Raw genomic sequence first — 27,203 nt, 5'->3', positions numbered from 1 at the left:
AAAAATTTTCTAATTAAGATTAAAATGCACTTCTTGGAAATGAGCTACAAGAAGACAACTGAGTAACTGTTCTATATATGTGTGTGTATATATATATATATATCTCTCTCTATATATATGCATATATTCTTTCATCAAAATTCCTCTGACTTTCACTAATGATATTGGAAGGTTTGAATGTCAAATGTTTTAAACAGCTTCCTTTTCTACAAATTAGTTTGCAATGTTGATGTAATACTATTTTATTAAAATACCCCTTTCTACATCCTCATTGAAGAAATGAGGTCTTCTTGGACCCAATAATAAAGATTTTTTAACTTTAAAAGTTCACTCAAGGGGGCAGCTAGGTGGCACAATGGATAGAGCACCGGCCCTGGAGTCAGGACGACCTGAGTTCAAATCCGGCCTCAGACACTTAACACTTACTAGCTGTGTGACCCTGGGCAAGTCACTTAACCCCAATTGCCTCACTAAAAAAAAAAAAAAAGTTCACTCAACTAAAACTTACGACCAAAATATTTTATATTTTATTTCTTTTTGTTTTAAATTGTACTTCATCAGTCCAGATAGTTCCTGTTAAAGAATTTACTCTCAATGCAGATTAGTGCTTTCTGCAGTTTTTAGTCTTAGAACAGTTAGTTACCTAGCATATTAAGAAATTAAATGACTGGCTCAGGATTACACAGTCAGTATATATCAGAGGCAAGACTTGATTCTAAGTTTTCCTGACTTCCAGGTGAACTCTTGAGCCATTCTGCCACATTGCCCCTCAGATTTGCTTACACTGACAAGTCAAGACAACAAATTGGATCCAGATCCATTGAATTTCCCCTCTTTGAAATTTCCAGGTAGATCTATGATTTCATGAGTGTCGGGAAGTTTAAAATATATTATCATCATATCAAAATGTCTGCTTATGAATAATTCTTTAATTTATTTTCTTTAAAGTTATTGGAAATATAATATTCTGACTGTAATTCAGCTGTTTCTATAAAACATAAAAATTATATTTCAGAAGTAGTGAACCAATAAAGGAAAATAATATTAATATAATATATAATTTCTTCACATTCAATACTTATTAAAACATAGGAATACATGAAAAATCTGGTCCCTTGAAAATGGATTTCTATTTTAGTCCTAGTCAAAATCTTTGATATGTTAACTTGCTAAGTAAATATTGCACTTTTTGTTTACAAATATTAATGTCTTCAAAATAATATATTTTCTGCTTTAACTATTACTACAGTACTGCTTTAGTATTTTTAAATTAAGTATCTTATAAAAGGATGCAAAAACAATGATTAGGAACCCAACAAAATCAATGATTTTTGTTTCCATAACTATCACTTTGCTCTTAATGTTGGTATTTATCCTAAAACAAATACCTGATATACTCATACCCATTTTGAAGCTGCCTATAAATTCAGCAAAGACATTGTTTCATGGGCTTTACTGCTTCTTCTGAAGAATGCACAATATTTGGAACAAAGCCACTTTTAACCCCCTCCCAACCATCTTGAATGCAAATTTCTCCTTTTTTAATAAGTTCATATATATCTCTTGTCAGGATTGTAAAAGATTCTTCAACATTTGTAGCATCTTTTGCTGAGGTTTCTATATACTTCATACCACAGGCTGCTGACATTTTTTCAGCTTCTTCCCTTGAAACTTGACGCTGTGACACGAGATCACATTTATGTCCCACTAACAGAAATACAATCCGAAATGGCTGCACGTACATTTTGGCTTCTTCTAACCAATCGCGCACATGTTCAAAAGATCTCCGGTTTGTGATGTCAAATACCAGAAATCCACCAACTGAGTTGCGGTAATAAGATCGAGTTATTGATCTGAAAAAATGAATAGAAACTTGTAAACAAAACATTTTCTTTTTTTCTTTGCATTTCCAAACAGGATAATGTGTTTGTATGAAGAAATGCAGTACTGATATCAAAGCTGGGAAATGACACAGAGTGGGTAGGAATTTAGTCACCAAAAATGGGTCAGTTCAACTAAAGAAAAACCTTCTATGATGTAAATAAGCAGGTGAGTTAGTTGCAAGCAGTGACAGCATTTTGAAGGAGCAATAATTGGCAAGACAGAGTCTTAATAATAAGCACTTGCCTGGTAATTTTACTTAAGACTGCCTCCTATGTTTCTTAATGTGAACTAGAACGAACAAGATGAATCATCCAAATTCACTTCTCTTTTGATAGGCTGCCACTGCCCTGGTGCAAGCCCTTATACCTCTCTCCAGGACTACTGTAATAGGCTGCAAATGGATCTCCCTGCTTCAAGTCTTTCTCCACTTCAGTCTGTCCTTCATTCAGCTGTCAAAGTGATCTACTTAAAATACAGGTCTGACCATGTTTCTCTACTCTCAATAAACTCCAGTGGCTCCCTATCGCCGCAGGGATCAAATATAAAATCCCGTTTGGCATTCACAGCTCTTCACATGTTGCTCCCTCTACAACCCTCCCACTTACTTTTCCAGTCTGCTTACACCCTACCATGTACCCTGCAATCCGGTGATGCTAGCCTCTTTGCTTCTCCTCAAACAAAACACTCCATCTCTAGGGTTAAGACATCTTATTTTGCTGTTTCCCCATGGCTGGAATGCTCCTCTTGGCTTACCTGTCTTCCTTCAAATTCCAGGTAAAAATCCCGCCTTCTACTTGATTTTAGTACCCTCTCTGTGTTGATTATCTCTAATTTATCCTACATATAAGTTGCTTGTTTTCATGTCATTTCTTTCAGTAGACTATTATCTCCTTGAGAGCAGGGACTGTCTTTTACCTTTCTTTGCATCTACTAAACTTAGCACAGTGCCTGGAACATAATAGGCATTTAATAAATGTTGACTGACTGAATGACTGACTTCAAAACCACCAAGTATCTTTTTCTTTTTAACCTTCTGAACTCTTCTCCTTTAAGTGTAAAATTAGACATAGATATCAGATGCTGAAATATAGAGGAATTGGGACATAATTTGATTCCAATCCCTTATTTATTCCTTAAGTCAAAACTTGTCCTGAGTAGAATGCCAAGATCATAACAGGAGTTATGAACCAAGAAGGGTTCTATCTTCTTAGAAAGGGAGAGTGCCAAATACACAAAGAGACACTATGCCTCAGATCACTGAGATAAAAGTTTAAAAAATTAATTTGTCACCATAAGGGTAGAGGTTGACTGCATATCCAAGCTGCCAAAATCTTGATATGAGACAGATAGAATTTTTTGGAAATACCAAATTTTAATGTATTCCCTGAGATTTCACTGTCAACACCCTTGAACCACAAATCCTTTGTTCTGTAATATAGCTTCTCACCATTACTCCTGCTTCTTTCTAATCTACACTGGTATTTCAGAGTGTCTGTAGAAAGGTACACACCAAAGGGGTTAACTTTTTTAGGGGGGAGGGAGAGATCAAGAGTTGTTAAACCATGATACCCCTCTACAATCAAGAAAACTCTTTGCATCTCCTTCAACAGACTGTAAATAAGACAGTGGTACTTTAATTTTTATTAAAATATAACTTGATATTTTGTATTACAACATATCTCTATGTAAATCTAGGCAGATTTGTAGTTTTTAAAAAAAACTAGTTGACTATTTCATGAGACTGAAAACTTGAATCTATTCAGCACAGTCTGTAAAAAATTAACTTGCCATCAGAGGGACTTTAAAAGGCACACTTTTTTACAACTGAAAACAGCATTAGATGTTTGCATCTTAGATATAGGTATAACTTATCCAGCAGCAAGACAAATATTTTGTGAAGATTTTTTCATTTTAGAAGGACATAGGGACTATATGAGAATGCAATCATAGCGTAGTATAGGTAATCTATCTCTCTGTCTATCTATCTATCTATCTATCTATCTATCTATCTATCTATCTATCTATCTATCTATCTATCTATCTATCTATCTATAAACAGAAACTCATTACTGATACTTTATTAGCAGAGTTGGGAACAAGACATGGCTGACCTACTATCAGCAGTTTTCCTACCCTGGAAGCTGCCTCCATATACTGGGGCTGGTACAGCATATAGACCTGTAAGTAACTTCTTATAGCCCTGTATCCAAAGAGATTTATGTGGTTTATTTGAAGAGAAAGAAAACAAGGGAAAGGTTGGGATTGGCAATTATGGGAGAAGGAATTTGTGAGAAGAGAGGCAATAGCAGGGAAGTTGGAAAAGGAAGAGAGGGAGCCCTCTTGGTCCCTAAATAGTATGTCTTCACATTGTTGGAAACTTCTGGAATAGGAGTTGAGGACTCCTGTGTATAGTGGAGTTGGAGGTAGGGGAAGTCATGTGGCTAAATGACCAGATCATAGTCAGGACACTGATTCTCCCCCTGTTCCTATTTGTTAGGGCAGCTTCAGGAGCCAAATGGAATGCTCTATCTTAGTATAACAATGCCGGCAGATTAGAAAAAACCATGGATACAAGGCCCAGCCAAAGTGGAGCTAACATCTGCATAATATTCTAGTGGACTTGAGGAACAAAAATATTCAATCCATAGTACAGGCCATACATTTCACTTTCACCTGAATTACTTAACTAGCCCACATTTACCAGACAATTAAGCAACTTCTGCTTTGTTTGGTTTACTTATACGGAGATGTCATCTGCCAATCCTGTTTGAATAAAAAGAATAACTAGCATTATCGCAAGGCGTGTTGCAAACCTCTCCTCAAGCTTCCTATGTAACATTCTCCTTTTCTCTCAAAAGGGATTCTTACCTCCAACGTGGCTGAGAAAATGCAGGCCCTCTTGCTGTAAGCAACTCCTCTCCTACTCCAAGCATAAAAACCCTCAATCTCTTCACCCATCTCTTTCTCTTTGTTAAAGTCCCTTTCCTTTTTCCCTGGATCCTAAACCCCTCCATTTTTTCCTGGAGTTTACCTCTCCAATTATTCACCCTTAATCTCTCCTTATCTATAGGTAGGGTCTCTATTTGCTTTTCCCTGGACTCTGTCATCCTCTCCAGGCACCATCCTATATTTCTTTTCTCTTTCCCTGACAAACTGCTCAAAAGAATAGTCTCTGCTCTACTGCTTCCACTTCCTCCCTTCTGCTAACTTCTTATAGTCTGACTTAACCCAATTTGTTTTCTCCAAGGTTGCTAATGTACTGGGGGGATTTGGTTCCCCTGCCACTCAGTTTATGTCATCACAAAAAGTAAGGGGCAGATGACAGAAACAAAGAGATGTTAACCTAAGGGCAAAGATCAGTCTATATGCCCTGTTATCCCTTGTGAAGGAGCCTCAGATTTAGGGGATTGGGGGTGGGGGTGGGAAATACTCTAGCTACTTTTTTATGCCTTTTTTGTGTGTGTGTGAGGCAATTGGGGTTAAGTGACTTGCCCAAGGTCACACAGCTAGTAAGTGCTAAGTGTCTGAAGCCGGATTTGAACTCAGGTACTCCTGATTCCAGGGCCGGTGCTCTATCCACTGTGCCACCTAGCTGCCCCAATTTTTATGCCATTTTAATAAACGCCTTTGTTTTGAGCTAATTATACCCAATGGCTGTTTATTAATAGTAAACTCATTGCTGGGAGCCCTTGAGCTGTAGTTTTAGGAATGTGACCCATAGGATATCCTTTGAACCCGAATGAGCAGTATTTGTCCCCTACGAAACAGACCTATGAAAAAGTGAGTGATAAATTAGGGAAATAGCCCAGAAAGGTTATTAAAGCAATTGAATCTCCACCCCTGTATTGTCTACCTTTGTAACTTCACCCCACTACCTGACCAATCTTCATGACCCCATTTGAGATTTTCTTAACAAAGATATGGAGTGATTTTCCAATTAATTTTACAGATGAGGAAAATGAGGCAAAAAGGGTTAAGGACTTGCCCATGATCACACAACTAATAAATGTCTGAGGCTGGATTTGTACTAAAGTCTTCCTGATTCCAGGCCTGCCACTCTATCCACTGTGCCACCCAGCTACTACTAGCCTAGCTAATATATTGATAATGCTCAGATCACTGTCTCTCAGTTTACCTTAATTTTCAAAGGCAACATTCTCATTCACTACAAAACTGCCAAAATAATTTTCCCAAGGTCCAAGTCTGACCATATTACCCCACTACTCAATCTTCAATGGCTTCCTATTACCTCAACTTGGCATTTAAAGCTTCCCACAACCTGGCTCCCATTTATCTTTTTACACCTATTTTTTAAAACTCTCTTTCATGCACTCTACAATTCAGCAAAGCAGATCTACTTGCCATTCCCTGAACCTTGGCATTCTAGCTCATATCTTGGTATTTTTGCACAAGCTATCCCCCATGGCAGAAATGCATTCACTCCTTATCAATGCCATATCTTCCTTTCAGGCTGAATTCAGGTACTACCACTTATACTTATTTATGTAAGTTGCTTGAGAATTGTCTTTATATTCTCAGAGCAGCATAGAACTTTGCATATAGCAAGTAGCTTAATAAATTTGTTGAACTAAGTAAAATCCCTAATTCAAATTTGAATTGTGATTCAATGATTCACTGAGTCCAGTTATGTCAGTTGTAGAATGAAGGAGATTATAAGAAAAACAATTAGCTTATCTTTCTTGTCCTTAATGATTCTGATATAAAAAAGGCATCAAAATATTTTAAAAGTTTATTAAAAATAAACTAATCTGAAGAAATTAGTTGTTAAAGAAAATACTTTAAAATCCCATAGATGAGTGGCAGCTAGGTGGCGCAGTGGATAAAGCACCGACCCTTGGATTCAGGAGGACCTGAGTTCAAATCTGGCCTCAGACACCTGACACTTACTAGTTGTGTGACCATGGGCAAGTCACTTAACCCTCGTTGTCCTGCTCCCCCCTACAAAAAAAAATTCCCATAGATGAGCTTGATAGGTAAAAATGACTTAGCTGCTCTTAGTTGTTAACTATGAAACAACCTTGTGATTGGTTCGTTGTCCTTTGTGTTCAGAGGAACAAAATAACATCATTATGTTGAGGTCAAGATGCAGTGTGTTTCACTGTGGTCAATCAGACCAAATACAAGCTCTACCACAGGTCGGGCACAAATAGTCCATATGAGCATTTGGAGTGAAGATGGGTCTCTAAAGTTGTGTACCTCATATCTCTTCTGAGCTACTTCAACTCTGCTTTACTCATAGATCATAGAGCCTTCTTTGATGAAGGCATGTCATGCTGGGCAGTCCTGTGCTGGTATCTCTCATGTCTCACAATTCTTTCCAAAGTTCTTCAGAGACCTTGAGAATATCCTTTGCTTCTTCTGACCTACAAGTGAGCATTTTCCTTGTGTAAGGTCTCTGTTAAATAGTCTTTTGGGTAAGCATACATTTGGCCTTCAAACAAACCAGCCCATCAGAGTTGCACTCTCTGCAGTAGAGTTTGAATGTTTGGCAGTTCAGTTCAAGAGAGAGGACCTCAGTGTCGAGTACCATATTTTGCCAGGTGATCTTCAGAATCTTCCTAAGACAATTCAAATGGAAGTGATTCAGTTTCCTGGCATGGCTCTGGTAGACTGTCCAGGTGTCATTGTCATACAATGAATGAGGTTAGCACAATGGTTCTGTAGACCCTCAGTTTGGTAGGCTGCCTAATACCTCTTCTCTCCCACACTTTCCCAAAACAGAGCCTCCCAAACACTGAGCTAGCTCTGGCAATGAGTGCATCAACCTAATCATCTATGTGTACATCCCTAGAAAGTATACTGCCAAGGTAAGTGAACTTCTCCAGAGCATTCAAAATTCTTCCATTTGCTATAACTGATGGTTCCATATATGGATGGTGAGGGCCAGACTAGTGGAGAACCTCTGTTTTCTTGGTACTAATTGTCAGGACAAAATTAGCACAAGCAGCAGAGACTCAATCTATACTTGGTTGCATTTCAGCCTCAGAGGCTGCATTGAGTGCACAATCATCTACAAACAAAAAATCACACACCAGCTCTTCTTCCACTTTAGTCTTGGCATGTAGTCTTTCAAGTTAAATAATTTACCATCAGTGCAATAGTTGACCTTGATGCTGTTTTCATCCTTCTTGAAGATGTCCCACATCACCAAAAACATCATGCTAAAAAGCATGGGAGCAAGTACACAGTCCTGCTCCGCTCCACTGGTGACTGGGAAAGCACAAGAGCATTGTCCATTATCCAGAACCTATGCAAACATGTCATAATGAAATTATGTACAATACTGATGATTCTCTAGGAAACCAAACTATCTGGGCAATGAAATTTTGCCATGATCTTTTAATACTGCCATGATCTTCTATGGATAAATGTTTACAAAATTAATGATAAATAATTTCACAACTAGGTGCAATTGAACCCAAGTGAAGGCTACCAGAATGTCTTATAAAATTTACATTCTACTGGCTTCCCTCTTTGGCAAGAGATCCTGGTACTCTGAATTCCAGAGGGAGAAAAGGCCTTCATTTCGCTGAATCTTAAAGCCAGACATCTAGTTTAGCCTTATCATATTTAAATGGACCCCCAAGTTCCTAGGGAATTTTACCACCAGTAAATATTAGAACAGTACCATAAGGACCATAATAGTATCAGTTCAGCTATTATCAAGTCATATTTCCATTGACAGAAAATCTTTGATCAAATTTTAAAAATTATCTTCATTTAGAAGCATGGTGAAAATTACTGTTGTCTTCTTTGCCACTTAGTGTATGACTCATTATTATACCTAAAAAAAATTGAGTAAGGCAAAGAATCTTACACTATGCTTAGGGAAAAAAAACCCAAAACTATACAATTTATTATGTTTAAATATATCTTTTCCCCAAGCAGTTTTGTCTGTGTGGCCTATAATGAAATGGAGTGAGAGAGCAAACACATGGTTTGTGTGGGCTTGTCTTCTCAAAGGAATCACTAAATAGGAGGGAAGTTCTTAGTCAGAAGCTTTAAAGATCTGAGTTATAAATAGGTAGAAATAGATGGAAGATGGGGGCAGCTAGGTGGTGCAGTGAATAAAGCACTGGCCCTAGATTCAGGAGGACCTGAGTTCAAATCTGGCCTCAGACACTTGACACTTACTAGCTGTGTGACCCTGGGAAAGTCACTTAACCCTCATTGCCCTGCAAAAAAAAAAAAAAGAAAGAAAGAAAGAAAAAGAAATAGATGGAAGATGAAGTAGAATGATGACAGAATAGGTAGGTCTCAGGTTCAGAGATATGGTTCAGCAAATGAAACTAACACAAATCTGATTTATGTTTCTGATGATTTGGGCTTCACTATATCCTTTTTCCCATGACAGTGATTTTTAGGTTTACTAATGACTCAAAATAGCTATCTCCTGGATTCTTTTCTTGCTTTCTTCTCTCAGTTTTATTAAAGAATAAAAGCTAGCTGAGAGACTTAACATACCCAGTAGCCAAAGTCAGGATTTGGTTGTAACTAATTAAACATAATACTTTTTTCCAACTACCTCTATCCTAAATCTGATGGTTCTTGAACTCTCCACTCATAGAATTACATAGATTAACTGGCTAATGTAATAAAATGAATAAAAAACTAAACTAAACTAAAATGAATCAACAGAAAATCTCAGTATAAATGAGCAGACAGAACAGTTTGTACTACAGGTATTAAAATAGATTTAAAAAATAGATTTAGTGATTTATCAGTAATAAAACAGTATTTTTCATGGTTCATCTACAGATCAGAAAAAAAATGTTTTTTAACATATTCCCAGCTTTATAAAACTGAAGGCTACTTTATTTTTCCTCCATTTTGTTCAGAATGAACTTAAGAAACATCAATTAAAATGAGCACATTCTTATACACAGTAGAACAGAGAAGAGTGTATATGAAATTGCAACTCTCTATTCTATTTATATAGCTCTTTTTTCTTTTAAGTATATAATAAATTCAACATGTAACTTCCAAAGTTGTCCTGCTTGTCTGTGATTCCCTCTGGCCTTCCTTCTGTTCTCTTTTGTGTATTTCAAAAGCATATTTCAATGAGCCTCTTTTCTTTTCGGGGGTGCAACCCTATCTCTACTTACCCTATCCCTCCTCACTACCCACCATTTCCCATACATTCTCAATACAGAATAAAGAAAAAAAAGGAAAAAAAACCTCTGTAAAAAATATGCATAGCCAAGAAAAACAAATCCCCATATCAGTCAAGTCCAAAAATGGGCCTCTGTTCCGTCAAGGAAACATTTTGTTTCTTGAGGAACAACAGGGGGGACTGTAACGATTGGAATGACGCCACCTGCTGGATACTTACTGTAGAAGAGTTCTGCCCATGAAGCGAAGGTCTTTGAGGGCAAGACCAGGAGTCTTTTCTTTGGCGGGAGGAAGTGAGACGGACTAGTGGGAGGAGAAAGGAAGAGACTGGCGCTCGGTCTCGGGCTCTTTCCTCTGGACTCTGGCGGAGAAGGGAGCTAGAAATGTGCTCTCCCTTTAATAGATAGGAATCTAGGCCTTTTTCTCTCTCTTTACCAAATTCTTATTCTCCTTAATAAATGCTTAAAAGTCTAACTCTTGCTAAAGCTTATAATTTATTGGCGACCACTCATTAGATATTTTAGACAGTTTAGCTAGAATTTTAGCCCTTAACACCTCACATTCTACAACTCAAGTCCATTACCTTTCTGTCAGGAGGTAAACTTCGTCATCAGCCTTCTGAAATCATGAATGGTCATTCTATTGGCTTGTCTGTTCTGATATTCTTTCCTTTTGACTGTTATTGGGAGAAGGCTCAAACTGGATATAAAAAGAGAAGTCTTCCTCTGTCCTATCTTCATTTCTCCCACCTCAGGACTAATTTCTGCTATAGAAAAGGCAGGGGACATCTTAGTTCAGAGTCCACTTAATTATCTCTCTCCTTCCCACAAAGAACCTACATTGTTTCTCTGGTCAAGCATCAAGAGCTATTTTTTTTTTTTATGGGGGGAGGGAACTATGGAGGAGAATGTAGCTTTGGATTTTTTCCATTAAAAATCATGTGACTGGGGGCAGCTAGGTGGCGCAGTGGATAGAGCACCGGCCCTGGAGTCAGGAGTACCTGAGTTCAAATCCGGCCTCAGACACTTAATACTTACTAGCTGTGTGACCCTGGGCAAGTCACTTAACCCCAATTGCCTCACTAAAAAAAACCCAAAAAACAAACAAACAAACAAACAAAAATCATGTGACTTGAAAAAAAAAAAGGGGCAGCTAGATGGCGCAGTGGATAGAGCACTGGCCCTGGATTCAGGAGTACCTGAGTTCAAATCCGACCTCAGACACTTAACACTTACTAGCTGTGTGACCCTGGGCAAGTCACTTAACCCCAACTGCCTTACTTAAAAAAAATAATAATCATGTGACTTGGAGTCAGGAGGACCTGAATTCAAATCCTGATTCAAACATATCAGCTGTGTGACCCTGAATAAGTCGCTTAACTTCTCTGCGACTCAACTTCCTCATCTGAAAAGTAAGGGGATCAGAGTCAGTCTTTAAGGTTTCTTCCATCTTTTAATGCATGATCCTGTGATGCTTTGTGTGGAGCAAAAGAGGATTTATATAATTAAAGATGGCACCCAATGGGCTCTATTGTCCTTCTGGAGCCTAGGAGAAAACTACAGAAATGAAGAGGGGAAATGACATTTTCACTGTGGTCTCTTTATATTTTCTTCTCAGGATAGGTTGCTATATAGTCTAGACAGTGGATGAGACTGGAATCCAGCTCTAGGCTTTGCTCAAATTGCCCAGCTACGAGGATTAACTGAAAGGGAGAATTTCAAGGGAAAGTGTTTGTTACCTTTTAGCACATAAGGTAGAATTCTCACCTAAGCTAAAATGGTTACTAGACTAGGTAGACTGAGGGATGCTGTATTCATAGTATGCCTAGATTTCAAAATAACATTTGAACAGGCATTCATGCTATTCTTATGTACAAGATAGAAAGATGTAGATTAGATAATAGCATAGACAGGTAAATTTGGAACTGGTTGAATGGCTGGAGCCAAATAGTAACCATTAATGGTTTAATGCCAGTTTTAAACGTCTCTGGTGGAGTGGGTCAGGTATCTGTGCTCTGCCTTATACTTTAACAGATGTGGACAAAGGCAGAGATGACAAGCTTCTCAAATTTGTAGATGACACAATGCCAGGAAGGATAACTAACACAGTAGACGAGAGTCAGGATCCAAAAGGACCTTGATAGGTTATAACACTGGCCTGAATTGAGTAAGAAGATATTTAATAGGGATAACTATAGAAACATGCATTTGGGTTAAAAAATTCATATGCTAAGGGCTGAAACTCATAGATTCTTTGAAGTTAAAATGATAATAGTAGGTTGCACATATGAGGTACTTAATAAATGTTTGTTAGATTGAATTATTATTACTAGTGGTAATTATAATAAAATCAGTGAGATCAAGGAAGAAAGATAGAAAAGAGGAGACAGTTTAGCCTTAAGGATATAACAATTGTTTCTTATTACAATGAAAACAGTCCCAAATCCAGACCATACTTTTGTATTTAATTTGGCACTTAGAAAACTTGAGTGTAGCCTATAATCCAGCTTTTAGTACTGAAGATACAACTTAATCCTTTTTGGTTTCCCAGGAACAGTGGAAACCATAGCAACTATTTCCTCAGCAGCACACATTAGCTAGGGAAGCCTGTGTCAAACACTCTGGCTGCTCATGCTGAAAAGTAAGGGAGACCTATCTCTTCTCTCTTTGCATGCTTTGGGGGACTGCTGGAATCTCTGCCCTTAGTACCTCAGAAATGAGGATCTCATGAACTCATCCTAAGCTGGAATGTATGATGGGAGAGGATCCTTGGGACTCTCCTCCTCCAAAGAGTTTGCGATTTTAATCCTGACTTGGGATCACAACTTCTTGTAGTTGCAGATGTTGTGGACAAAGAGACAGGGGAAAGAAGAACAAACAGATACACAGAAGAATGGGGTTTACAAGCTTTGCAAATGAGTAAGGGGCTATCAATCCTAAGAGTAGAGGAAGAGGGGAAGCTGTAAAAGAGAAGCTTTCTCCTAAATGACAAAAGTCTGCTGAATTTCTAAGTACCATATATCTGAACTAGGATACTGTGGCAAAAATTTTTCAATATATATGTCTCTATCTTCTACTAATATCTTATACCACTGCCTCATCAAGAATCCTCAAAAGCTACATAAGCAGTGCAAGTTCTAGAAGGTCCTATTTAGCTAGAAGGGCTTTGACTAAACAGACTATAAGGCCTTAATTGGAAAAGAAGCCTAAATTTGGAGGCTCTTCATCAGAGTTGGGGGTGGGATGATAACTTTTATAGGCACAGCAACTCTAGAAGACAGTTTACTAAATAAAGAGCAAAGGGGATTGTAATTTACATTGGCTAATCTTCTTGTTCTCTTTCCTGTTTTCTTCAATAGCTTTTCTCACATTTGAATTTTTATGCAAGTTTTTGTTTCCAATAATGTTAATTTAAACTTAAATTAGGAAACCATGGGGTTTCTATTAAATTTTTTTTAAAAAAAATTTTACTGCGGGGCAGCTAGGTGGCGCAGTGGATAAAGCACTGGCTCTGGATTCATGAGGACCTGAGTTCAAATTTGACCTCAGACACTTGACATTTACTAGCTGTGTGACCCTGGGCAAGTCACTTAACCCTCATTGCCCTGCAAAAAACAAACAAAAAATTGTACTGTTATCTTATAGTGTATTTATTTCCTTTTCTTTCTTTCTTTTTTTTTTTGTGGGGCAATGGGGGTTAAATGACTTACCCAGGGTCATATAGCTAGTACGTGTCCAGTGTCTGAAGCCAAATTTGAACTCAGGTCCTCCTGAATCCAGGGCTGGTGCTTTATTCATTGCGCCACCTAGCTACCCCCAGTGTATTTATTTCTGTTTTTGAATGTTAAGAATGTAGTATAATATAGTGGAAAGAGATGTGAGTCTGAATTTTAGTCATCTGGGGTTGAACCCTAGCTCTAACTCGTCTTAGCTGTGTCACACTGAGCATGTCATAATTTCTTGTACTGGAAGAGGCAAGATTGTATGTGGCCTAGAGGCAACTAAGTAGTGTAGTGGATGCATGTTGGGCCAGGAGTCAAGGATCACTGAGTTCAAATTTGACTTCAGACACCTACTAGCCATGGGCGCAAATCCCTTAACCTCTGCTGCCTCTTTCATCGTCTATAAAATAGGGATGATAACTGCACCTATCTTCCAGGGTTGTGAGGATCAAATGAGATCATATTTGTAAAGTGTGTGGCATAGTGCTTGTACATTGTGGGCACTTAATACAATTTTGTTCCCTGACCTCTCCACCCCAGGTGACTGCCTGTTGTCAACCCCAGGTTCTGATTATGTGTGTATGATGTAACTGTGAGATGATGCAAAAAGTGATGAAACAAACAAAAAAATTCTTTTAATTAATATCACAATTGTCTTCTCAATTTATTGCCCACCGTGGGGTTTACAGTAATATTAAGTTTAAACATTTTAATTTTTTGTTTTTATTATATCTCTAAAAGATTCTGAATTTCCTTAGACATGTTTTTGAGAACTCTCATTGTTTGATTTGGTTATTGGCAAAACTATTTAAAGTTGTGTTAAGATCAATTTTGTAGGAAACTATCCAGCTGATTATCAGTATCTGAAACACCTGAGAGACTTTACAACCACACCTGAAACTCTCCAGCTGAGACTTGCTAGCTGATCATCAGCATCCATACCTGAAAGACTTTCACTCCACAACTATACCCAGACAACATCCAAAGAACCATCTGAGATAAGACTTTCAAAGACTTAAATTGACATTTTCCTGTTTTCCTTTTCCCTATTGCATACACTATTTATAATGTCCACTTGCTAAAGGGGAATGCCCCCTTTAGCTTCTGTCAATGCGTCGCTCAATTTCTTTTCTCTCTTTTCATTCCCTTTACTTTGTTAGTCATAAGTATCTGTAATGTTATTGCTTCATGTAAGGAAACTATGTTTCTTCATGAAGCACAGGGGGGAGTGTGAGAACCAGGTGTGCTACCTCCTGACAAGAAAGCATGAGGTGACCTTTCCGAGGTTTCTAAGGTCAAATTAGCATCCCAGAAGTTGCCTCACAATTCATGGGCCGCCTTCAAGTCATGTTAATCAATGGACTTGAATGCTACCAGTCAATTAGCTTGGAGCTGTGTGTGGGGACCACTCCTCTTCCGGTCCCACAGGGAGCTTCTGGTCAAACTGAGGGAGCTTTTTTCTCTTTGATAGCATGACTGGCTAGGTGAAGGGAGCTTTCTCTCTCTCTCTCTCTCTTAAGTGTAGATCTGAGCTAGGTTTTTCCATTCTTTCAGAGACATGTTCTCTATTTACTAACTTCTTATATATAAATTCTCAATGCCTAAACTGTTGTTGAAGCTTCCAATTATAATTAAATCCTAGTTAGTTTCCCCCTAACACTGGAAGGCAGGTAAGGTGATTAAGTTTCACTCATCACAGTTTAGGAGGTTTCAATCAAAGGGAGAAATGTTTTCAATAAAGAATAGATATGCATGTATACATACACATATACATACATGTATAGCAACAGTTTTGCTTCTTTCTTTAATACTGAATTTTCTAAGGTGGCCTCATTATACAACCATCTCTTCCCCTCCCCCATTCCCAGGCTATATGTATGTATACAATAATGTCATCTGCAAGACCATGAAAGTGGTTCCTCAACATATGTACTAATCACTAATCGCATGCTCCATCACTTCTTGTCAATTAAGATACTTAAATTTTTCTATTAAAAAATGTATGTGACATAGAAGCAAAAGAGGATGCCTTGTCTGCTCATCAATTAAAATTCTGGGGGTGCTCTTGGTGGCAGAGGACTTGGAGAAAGAAGCAGGCCAGGGGGGCAGAGGCAAGATGGCAGAGGAAAGGCAATGAGCTCTCAAACTCATGACACGAGCACTCCAAAAAACATTGAAATAATGCCATAGGACAATTCTTGGAGCAGCAAGAGCCACAGAAGAATGTGCTGAAATCATCTTCTAACCATGAACAGCTTGGAAGGTCAGAAGGAGGGAGCTGCTGTGCTGAGACAGGAGTGAAACCCAACCCCACAGTCACCCAGACACAGATCCAGTCCTAGGAAGGCTTCACCAGAGAAGGAGACCCCCAGAGCCTCTGAATCAGCTGAAGCACCAGTGTCATCTGGAACTAAGCTCACAGTCTGGTGAGAGGGCTGAGCCCTGGGCAGGGGGGAGACTACAGGGGTCTATGCTAGTGCTGAGGCAGAACTTGGGTTTTTCACTCCTACTGGGAACCAGGAGGTAGGCTTGAGTAGCAGTGGCCCAGGTGGGGGAGGAGCACAGGCTCATCAAAGCTGACAACCACAACACACAAAGCTGGTTGATTAGCAACAGACTAGGGAACAGGCCAGACAAGTGAAGAACCTGATCTTCCTTAAATCATACCACCTAGGACTTCTGAAGCTTGGGATACTGCAGCCTGGAAACAGTGCCCCACTTTAAGGAGCTAAAAGTCAAGTAAAAGAAAGGCAAGATGTGCAGACAGAAAAAGGTGAGGACCATAGAAAGTTTTTTCAGTGACAAGGAAGATCGAGGCGTACCCTCAGAGGAAGATGTCAATGTCAGGGACCCTATATCTAAAGCTTCCAAGAAAAAATATTAATTGGTCTCAGGCCATAGAGGTGCTCAAAAAGGACTTTGAAGATAAAGTTAGAGAGGTAGAGGAAAAAATGGAAAGAGAAATGAGGGTGATGCAGGAAAGACATGAGAAAAAAGTCAACAGCTTGAAAAACCAAATTGGCCAAATGGAAAAGGAGGTACAAAAGCTCTCTGATGAAAATAATTGCCTAAGAATTAGGATTGAACAAATGGAAGACTGACTTTATGAGAAACCAAGACACAATAAAGCAATTAAAATGCTGGAAAGTTCTAAGTTGAGATTAAGAAGCAAGGAAGCAGAGATAGTACTCCCTTGAAGGGGGCCCCCTGAAGTATAAGGGCACAAAGACTGAGCCACTGTGTACAGTCTTTCCCCATAGAAGACTCATACTTTATGTTGGCACAGGACCACAGAGGACCTGAAAACATGTGCTTGCTGGGAGAATGAGAAAATCATATATGAAGAACCAAAGACAGCGATATCTCATTCTAATTAAGGATCAACTGGCTGTGGAGCATTATGTGTTGTTTAATTAGAATAAACCAAGGCTACATAAGTGAGTTCAACGTTTTATTTCCATGCTGAAAGGTGTAGAGCATTCTTTACCTCATCCAGACTCTGGAAGTGGGAGGGCCTGATGATCCTGTTCCTTAGGGGGAACATTAAGCTTAGTGTCTCCTTCGCTCAGTGAAATGAAATAGTCTCTGGCCACCCCAAAACTCCTTTCTGAGCCTTAGGGAAAATATGAATAATAAAATACTTCTATCACCTACCTTATTGGGTGGTTTTAAGTGCTTTTAAGCACTATATAAAAATGAGTTATTTTCACATTATGAACTTTCCCTTGTAAATTTTCTTTCTTTCTTTCTTTCAGGTCTTTCATGTTAGGCTGACTTTAAAATTGATTACAACTGTGAATAAACCTTCACACATGATAGTCAGCTTTAATGAATCCTACAAAAGTTTGTTTATGGGTGATGGCAGGAATCCATTTTTCATCAACTTAACACCTTCCCTTGGAATAAAATTCACATTCCTATCTATAATTTAAGAACAAATACCTTTAATTTCTTTAATAAAATAGAAAATGCTTTCATAGTAATTGTTTTCATTTTGATTTTATTCCTTCTTAGTATGAAAACAGCTAAAGCATTCTAGAGAATGAAATATTTGAAACTAGCTCTTAAAATACATAAGCATTACATTTTTAAGACACAAAATAACTATAATAAATACAAAATTAATAAAATATGTTAATAAAATATTCTTCTCCACCAGTTATCTACTTGGGAAAAGGTAGGCCTGGTTACTGAAAAATCTAAGAAATCAAATCAAAGCATTTAACAACTCTTGTCTTCATCAATAAATTGACATGAAGTGGGCTTTAAAAATTTTTATTCTGCTTCATGTAGCTACCATTTAGCCTGTAAGGCTAAAATTGTAGGAGAAATTTAAAAAACAATTATTACTACATCAACTACTGAAAAGTTGGTGCAAGAACAGCTAAATAAATATATTGGCATCATCCAATTTCTCTATCTTTATTTTTTTAAGCAGGGCAATGAGGGTTAAGTGACTTGCCCAAAGTCACACTGCCAGCAAGTCTCAAGTGTCTGAGGCTGGATTTGAACTCAGGTCCTCCCCTCTCATTTATTGATTCACACATGGTTTAGATCACAACCACCTAAATTAATTCTAAAATGAGAAAGTAAAAGAAGTTAGTTTAATTAAGTTTGACCTCCTTTCTTCCAATGAGTTGTTAGTGCTGCATAAATAACTCTTTTTTTTTTTTAAGTGAGGCAATTGGGGTTAAGTGACTTGCCCAGAGTCACACAGCTAGTAAGTGTTAAGTGTCTGAGGTTGGATTTGAACTCAGGTACTCCTGACTCCAGGGCCGGTGCTCTATCCACTGCGCCACCTAGCTGCCCCTAATAAATAACTCTTAATAATTTATAGCATGTTAGAAGTGGAAGAAACATTAAAGATCTTATACTGAGGGTTAAAGCTTCAGAGCTAGAACTAGACTGTAGATCTCCTGCCACCTAGGTGAGTGTTTTTTGCTTACTCTCTGCTAAAGGCCTGGCATTTACATAGGGGTAAGACTAAACTAGGTGGTTCAGTGGATAGAGCACTGGGCATGGAATCAGGAAGATTCAACTTCTAGAGTTCAAATCTAGCCTCAGGACACTTACTAGCTGTGTGACCCTGAGCAAGTCACTTAACCCTGTTTATCTCAGTTCCTCACCTGTAAAATGAGCTGGAGAGGGAAATGGCAAACCACTTTAGTATCTTTGCCAAGAAAGCCCCAAATAGGGTCAGAAGGAATCAGACAAAACTCAAACTTCTGAACAACAAACAACAAGGGCTAAGCAGCTCACAATTCATTTCAGTTCAATAGCACCTCCCAAATGCAAGGCACTGTGAATACAAAAACAAAAGCGTCTCTAACTTTAAGGAATTTGCATTGTACTGGGGGATACAATATGTAAAAACAAAATATGAGGAGTAGGAAAAGGGGGAAAGCATGAGGGGAGTTGGAAGACGGGGAATCAGGAAAGGAATCCAGTGGGTTGGAACATCTGAGCTAACCCTTGGAAGAAACTAAGGATTCTAAGAGGCAGAAATGCAGAGAGAGCAACTCTAGGCATGGGATAGCCTATGCAAAGGCATGGAGATGAGATATGGAATGCAAACTTTGGGGAACAGCAAGTAGGCTAATTTGGCTACTGTGCAGTGTTATGAAGAGGGAGTAATATATATATTTTACATTTCAGCCTCAGAACTGAGATTATAAACCAAGACCTTGAATCATTGCCTAGTGAGCTCATATGGAAGCTGATCTCATCCATAGAGGATGACAGTGTAGAGAGAGGTTTAAAAAAAGGCCATCATTTAAAACTCCAGAAAGGATGATGGTCTACTGGGAGATTTAAAAAAAAAAGACATCATTGGAAAATTCCACTCCTACAACTCTATCGTGTTGAATATACAATTCACATGACTAAGTACATGTTTATATCAGTGATGTGTATCCCAAACTTTTTCAAGTCATTTTTCCTCATTTCTTTCTCCTCCAAAATATACCTTACCCTAATAATTTTTTTTCTTTTTAGTGAGGCAATTGGGGTTAAGTGACTTGCCCAGGGTCACACAGCTAGTAAGTGTTAAGTGTCTGAGGCCAGATTTGAACTCAGGTACTCCTGAATCCAGGGCTGGTGCTCTATCCACTGCACCACCTAGCTGCCCCACTAATAATTTTTAAAATATTGGTCCAATTGTTTAAAGTAGTAGAATGGCATAAAGCAAAGAGCAATGGATAAGGAGTCAGTAGCAGGGCTAGGAGAAAGCAGTAAGCAAGGCTTCAAAAATTCCACCTTTAGTTTGTTGCTCTCTATCAGAGGTTTTGAACCTTCAATGTAATAAAGAATATTCAAGATGCAAGCAACTTTATCAATTATTTAGTTCAACCCACTCATTACATAGATAAGGAAACTAAGACCCACATAGGCTAAAATGACTTGCCTAAGATCATACAGGCATTAAGCAGCAGAACAAGGATTCAAAGCCAAAATGTCTTACCCCACATATATTACCCTTTCCACTATAGCATATTGCACTTCTGCCACAATGAATGGAATTTCTGGCATTAAAAAAATTCAATAAAAAGCAACATTAAGGTATTTCTCCCTTACATCACCCTACCCACTGTGGCCTTTTAGTGAATTCTAGAGCTAGTGGCTTGTGTTAGGTATCAGAAAAACATTTGTTGATGGGATGAGTGATTGGTTTGGAGAATTGGTTTATAATTCTGCCTAGGTAGCTATTGTTTAGTAGTGCCCGACTCTTCATGACCCTATTTGGGATTTTCTTGGCAAAGACACTAACTAGAGTGGTTTGCCATTTCCTTCTCCAGCTTATTTTAATAGATGAGGCAACTGAGGCAAACAGAGTCAAGTGACATGCCCAGGGTCACACAGCTAGTAAGTGTCTGAGGACAGATTTGAACACAGGTCCTCCTGACTCCAGGACCACTGCTCTACCAAATGCTCTACCTAGCTGCCCTAACTAACTGTAACCGTGGGCAACACATTTAACCTTTCTGGATCATGTACATAAAGCAAGGAAGTTAGATTGGATCAAGTCTCTTCTGGTTCTAAAGTCTTATTATTCTGTAATATTTATCAAAGAAATAACATTTTGTTTATTTTTTTAAATTCCTGAGTTTTAGCTGTGTGACCCTAGACAAATCACTCAACCCTTGTTTTTGTCAGTTTCCTTATCTGTAAAATGTGGATAATGATACCACCTACCTCCAAGGGTTATTGTGAGGATTAAATGAGAGAATAATTGTAAAGTGATTAACACATTGCTTAGCATATGGAAGGTGCTATATAAATGTTAGCTATTATTTTAAAAAATCTTTCATTTTAAGTATGAAAAGTCAGGTGTTTTCTTTCATCCTTTCTTTTATATACTATTAAGTGAGGATAGTTTTATTGGGTTTTTTTTTGGGGGGGGGGGGGTTTGCTGGCGTTAAGTGAATTGCCCAGGGTCACACAGCTAGTAAGTATCAAGTGTCTGAGGTGGGATTTGAACTCAGGTCCTTCTGAATCCAGAGCCACCTACCTATCCCCAAGGATACAGTTTTAACACTCTACCATTTACCCAAGAAATTTAAATACTAAACATTCAATACAGGTAAAACAAAACAACTTCTGAGAAATCTCTGCATGTCTCCTTTCCCTAAATAGTACCTCACCTCAGTGCTTGACAACTTTTGAAGGGAATTCACCCCTTTAAAAAACTCTTGGCTCTGCTGTTCCAACCCTCATGTTTTGTCTAATTTTATGGAAGAGAGCACTCGAATCTATACCCCTGCTCACGACAGGATGGTAGGGACCATAAATCCCTCCCTTGGCTCACTGATGACAAAACTAAGACCCAGGGAAGTTAAGTGAATTACCCAAGGTCACACATGTGACATGTATGTGACATATACCCTGAAGAAGGATTTGAACCCACTCTTGTCCTCTGACACCACAGCCCACCACCTTCTGAAATACTGTTTCTAGTAACCATCATCCCATTCATCTCCCTCCTGCCGGTGCTCAATGATCTCATACAATCAAACTGGGCTGAAACAGCTTTTGCTGTAAATCCGACAAACGATTATTAAGAGCCTACTATACTCAAGGGACTGGGCTCCAGGACACCTAACTATGATGTCTGTGCAGGAGACTGGCATATGACTCACGGGGTATGGCAACATGGGAGAAAAAAAGGGGGGCAGGGGATAAAGGGTTACACAGGTCAAGTGGGAACAGGGGTTTGTGGGCAGGAGTGCTCAGTGGGGACGGGGGGGGGGGCGGTGTGGAAGAGCAAAGAGGAAGAGGGGAAAGTGCGCAAAGGAAAGAAGTGAGTTTGGGGCGGGGGGTGCAGGGTGAGGAGTGGGGGAGGTCGTATCTGAAAGAAAGAAGTGAACCTAGGGGCGGGTCGCATTTGCAAAGGCAAGGAAGCTGGAGAGGGAAGTGAGAACCGGGCAAAGGGGAAGAAGCCTTTGGATGGCCGGGTTGTCAGGGACATGGGGAAGTGGAAGAAGGACGGGCGGGGGCTGGATCATCCCGGGAGGTTGGCACGGGCGGCCGTACCTGAACCTCTCCTGCCCGGCCGTGTCCCACAGCTGCAGCTTGATCCTCTTGCCGGGCTCGATCTCCAGCAGACGGGAGAAGAAGTCCACACCGACCGTGGGGTCGCAGGCGGGGGACAGCATCCCCGGGAAGCGGCCCTGCGTGAAACGATGCAGGAGGCAGGACTTGCCCACAGTGGAGTCGCCGATCACGATCAGCCGGAACTGGTAGATCCAGATGGCCTCCATGGCTCACATCCCGCTCACGCCCTCCCGGCTCCCAAGCTCGCCTCGTGGCTGGGCTACCTGGGTTGGGGGCGGGAGGTTCCCGTAGGGAACTGTCCTTTCAGCACCGCCTTACAGCTTCTCCGTCGCCTCCTTCCAGCACATTCCTCCCGCCTCGGCTGCCTGGGTCTCCACCCTGGAGACGAGGGGCGGGGTCCCAGGGCGAGGCGGGGGCGGGGCGGGCGGCGAGGGCTCGAGCCACCTTCGCTAGAGGCTCTGGACACCCTAGTGGGGTGGAGCGGGGCGGGGCGGGGCGCGACGCGTGAGCCACAGCTGGAACGGGAGACGCCCCAGACGACTGCCTGCTCACCTCGCGCCACTCCAGAGACTGGGCATTCCCTTTCGGGAAAAAGGGAAGCAGGCGGGGTCTGAGGCGGGAATTGGATATGGGAGGAGATTGACAGTAGAGATAACCAAAGAGGACAAGGCAACGGTGGCGGCTCCAGGCAGATCCGAGCCAATGAAAAGTAAGGCTTCTGGGAGTCCTTGCCTGAGAGTAGCCGCTCAATCCAGTTCAATTTGATAAAGGTTTATTCCGAACTTTGGTATGCTGAGTTTAGTGCTGAGGAGGGGAAGCCTACGAAGTTCAGTAGAACCCAGAAACACGGTAGATAGACAACCCTGACCTGAAGACCTGAGTTCAAATGCTGCCACAGACACTAGGTAGGCACTAGACTCCTGGGTCAGTCATTTGTCCTCTCTCAGCCTCAGCTTCCTCAGGACTCACTCTGCCCAGATGGAATTTACAGTCATCGGGGAATTTGCCCCAAGCTACAGCAACAAAAACAAGGGACAAAAAGTTGCTCGAATCGCTGAGCAAGCATACCCCAAAAAGAGAGACTGAGATCGAGTTTCTCTAATCTTGGTTTTATTTCCTTCTCCTTTTTCATATCTTCTTGTCCCACTTTCTTTCCTTATTTCTCATTTAAGGTCTTTCCCACCAGGGACTCACTGAGGTTTTGGGTTCTTAAAAAAAAAAAAAGTACCTTGGTGTAGTGATTAGAGAGCTAACCCTAGGGGCAGTAAGACCCCTTTTCCAGGTCCTTCCTTTAACACATCCTGAACCTCCAGCCAACTCTAAGACAGTAAACTGCAGAATAGGTGTCAGTCAACCTTATCAGAAATTCCTTACTAATGAAATCATTGATTTGGGAGGGTTGCGGGGAAGTGCTTTAGAATGATGAAAAACAAAGCATTAGTTGCCTTAAAGGATCTCTCCTCCTGCTTCCCGGCCACCATTTACAAACTATCCCCCCCATCCCCCAACACCTGTCACACCTGTCTTCTCCCCAGCATTCTGTCTCCAATATGTGTAATTTTCCTCCAGTAGGAAGAAAACTCCTTGAAGACTTGCCTTGATGATTTGTTTTGTAGCTGGAATGCCTGGAACTAAGTACATTTTCTAGCTGGCTGGCTACCCAGCAGACGATAATCCACTAAATTGACCCCTTTCTCAACTTTCTTTTCTCTCCATGCTTGTCCCAAATTATTCCTTGTCAAAGCCATAGGCCCATTGGCCTTCTTACCTTAGTAGAAACAAAGCTAATAATAATAATGACAGAGCTAGGAGGAACAAGGAAGGTTCACAGCACCAAAGTACTAAAGGGGCAAAATATTTACTGTCACTCTCCCCATCCCTCTCACCAAGTGCTTCAGATTCCCAGTTCAGTTGCTGTGGGGGATAATCCAACCCTGAAAGAGAGGAGAGAGAACATGAAATATTCAGAGCCCAGAATCTAACTTAACTGAAGCTCTGAAGGCAATTTCTAGGCAAAAAAAAAAAAAATGTTTATAAATCTTCCCAAAGTAGGCATTCCAGCTTCCATTCAGGGACAGATTTTAGCGTTAGAAAAGTTGCTTGTGTGTTGAAATTTGCCTTCCTATAACTTTCACCCATTTTTCCTAGTTCTTCCCTCTGGGGTCAAGAACAATAAATCCACATCCTCTTTTAGAGACAGATTTTTGGGGTCAAATAGCAAGTTCCCCTTAAGCTGTTTTCTCCAGGTCTTTCAACTGATCCTAATATGGAATGGTTTCTAAACCCCTGACCATCCTATTTATCCTTCTCTGCCTATGCTCTCACTATTTGAGATCCTTTGTAAAAATGCAGTGTCCAGAATTGGATAGAGGGCACTAGAAAAGGACAGAGTACAATGGAATAGTTACCTCCCTTACTCTGCACATGATAATTCTACTAATGCAGCCTATGATCTCATTAGCTTTTTTTGTCTGCTACATAGCTGTGTTTACTCATATTGAACTTAACCAAGCACTTAAAACCCTTAGTTTTTTCCCCATATGCTCTGATTTCTAGCCATGCCTTCCTTATGCCAATCCTTATGCCAACCAATCAAACAATTGATAAGCACTTATTAAATGCCTACTATGTGCCAGGCATCATGCTAGATACTGGGTATAAAAAGACAAAAATGAAAGCCCTTTCTCTAAAGAAATTCCACATTCTAATGGGGGAGACAACAGGTGCACACACACATATACATGTATATATGCATATATATACATATATATAATATATACATATGTATGTCTTTATACTGTGCACAGATATATACACATATAGGTATAGATATTGGGGTGCATAGGGACTGGACCAACTTCCCTAAGGGGAAGGAGAAGGACCAATGAAAATGTCCTTCGAGAATGTGCTCCCATTCCTGGCTATACACCTTTGTATACAAGATATATACAAAATAAATACCAGGTAATTATTTTGTGAGGGGGGAAGGTATTTAGAGCTGGAGGGGAATGCAGATTAAGAAAGGCTTCATGTAGAAGGTGATATTTAATCTGAATTTTGAAGAAAAAGTACTCATATAATTGATTTTTTGAACCCAAATACAGGATTAGACATTTATCCCTATTAAATTTTCTTTCTAGTTTTAACCCATGACTCTGGCCTGTGGAAATATTTTTGGATCTTGACTTTTAATGTATTATCAGCTGCTCCTCCTTGGTTTGTGATCTAAGCAAATCTGACAAATTGCAACTATAGCTGTATCTATGTCATTGCATAAATTTGTTGAAAGAATAGGGCCAAGAATAGAGCTCTGAAGCCCTCTACTACAGTCTACAGATTGACATCCATTCTTTTTTTTTTTTTCCTTTTTGCAGGGCAATGAAGGTTAAGTGACTTGCCCAAGGTCACACAGCTAGTAAGTGTCAAGTGTCTGAGGACGGATTTGAACTCAGGTCCTCCTGAATCCAGGGCCAGTGCTTTATCAAGCTGCCCTGACATCCATTCTTTAATGTGTCCATTTAGCCAAGCAGTTCCAAATTCACCTAGCTGAACAACTTTAAAAAAAAATTATATCTGGCTTACAAGCACATACTCAGAGCATTCTTCTTATTGACTAGTTTAGTAACCCTGTCAAAAGAAAAAGAATTGGCTAATTTGGCATGGATTATAGGATTTGGAACTGGAAGGAACATTAAACCTCATCTAGTCTAACCCCATCATTTTGCAGGTACGAAAGCTAAGGTCAAGAGAGGTTAAGTGATTTGTCCCAGCTAATATAGATGGTAAGTAGCTGAACCAGAATTGAAGGAAAGTCTTCTCATTCAAAATTCAGAGTTTATTTCATGATGCCTTCCTGCATGCTAGTTCTTTCCCTTTAACAATATTCTAAAAGTTTGCAAAGGCCTGAAGTACCTACATCCCTTCTTCTTCTTCTTCTTCTTTTCTTTTTAGTGAGGCAATTGGGGTTAAGTGACTTGCAGAGGGTCACACAGCTAGTATTGTGTCTGAGGCCAGATTTGAACTCACCTGACTCCAGGGCCGGTGCTCTATCCACTGTGCCACCTAGTTGCCCCCTACATCCCTTCTTTTAGAAACTCATCCTGGTCTCTTGGCACCTCTTCTATTTTTTTGTGATTTTTCTTTTTTTGTTGTTATTGGTGCCTTTTGTTTTTATGAAATAATTTTTTTCTTTTTGATGTATACTCTCAACCAGGCTCAACTCTGTCTGGTTAAAAAAAAAAAGCAAAATAGGCAAGGAAAGCCACCCCAAAATGTGAACATGACTGAGAAGCATATATACTACATTTTGTAGTCCTTTACCTTTCTTTTGAGTGGTAAGTATATTTCATCATCTGATTAGTCATTAAAGTTAATCAGAATTTGACTATCTTTTTAAATCAATCAGTAAATTAAGTTCCTATTATATTCCAGGAAGTGTAGAAGGCACTAGGGATATAAATACAAAAAATGAGACAGTTATGCCCTCAGAGAGTTTAAATTTAACTTTGAGTGCTATTTCCATTTCCATTATTATAATCATTGTACATATTTTGGTTCTGATAACTTTACTCTGCACTAGTTCATAAATGTCTTCCTATATTTCTTCAAATTCCTCATAATCGTTTCTTATACTAAAAAAAATTTCCTCATATCCAAATGAGTAATTTGTTGAATCATTTCACAATCCTTGAATATCTACTGTGTTTCCAGTTTTTCACTACCACCAAAAGTGCTACTTGGAATATTTTGGTAGATATGAGATGTTTGTTTTTGTCTTTGACTTCCTGGGATCTCTGGATCAAAAAATATAAACAATTTGATTACTTTTCTCACATAATTCCAAATTATTTTTCAGAAAGGTCAGACAAATCCACAGTTCAGCCAAAGCTATACTAATATATTTGATTTTCTCTGG

General features: G+C 39.5%; 1 protein-coding gene across 1 annotated transcript; it reads right to left on the bottom strand.

Moving 5' to 3' along the window:
• Positions 1-462: 462 nt before the first annotated feature.
• On the bottom strand, positions 463-22,830 carry RAB39A (RAB39A, member RAS oncogene family). The gene is made up of 2 exons (XM_043996476.1): positions 22,268-22,830; positions 463-1,853 (listed from the first exon to the last, which is right to left on the bottom strand). The coding sequence occupies exons 1-2, from the start codon at positions 22,492-22,494 to the stop codon at positions 1,427-1,429; spliced, it is 654 nt and encodes a 217-aa protein (XP_043852411.1). The 5' UTR covers positions 22,495-22,830; the 3' UTR covers positions 463-1,426.
• Between the last annotated feature and the right edge of the window lie 4,373 nt (positions 22,831-27,203).

The sequence above is a fragment of the Dromiciops gliroides genome, chromosome 3, assembly GCF_019393635.1.
Source record: "Dromiciops gliroides isolate mDroGli1 chromosome 3, mDroGli1.pri, whole genome shotgun sequence".
In the NCBI taxonomy this organism is placed as follows: Eukaryota; Metazoa; Chordata; class Mammalia; order Microbiotheria; family Microbiotheriidae; genus Dromiciops; species Dromiciops gliroides.
This window is presented reverse-complemented; position numbering and strand designations above follow the sequence as displayed.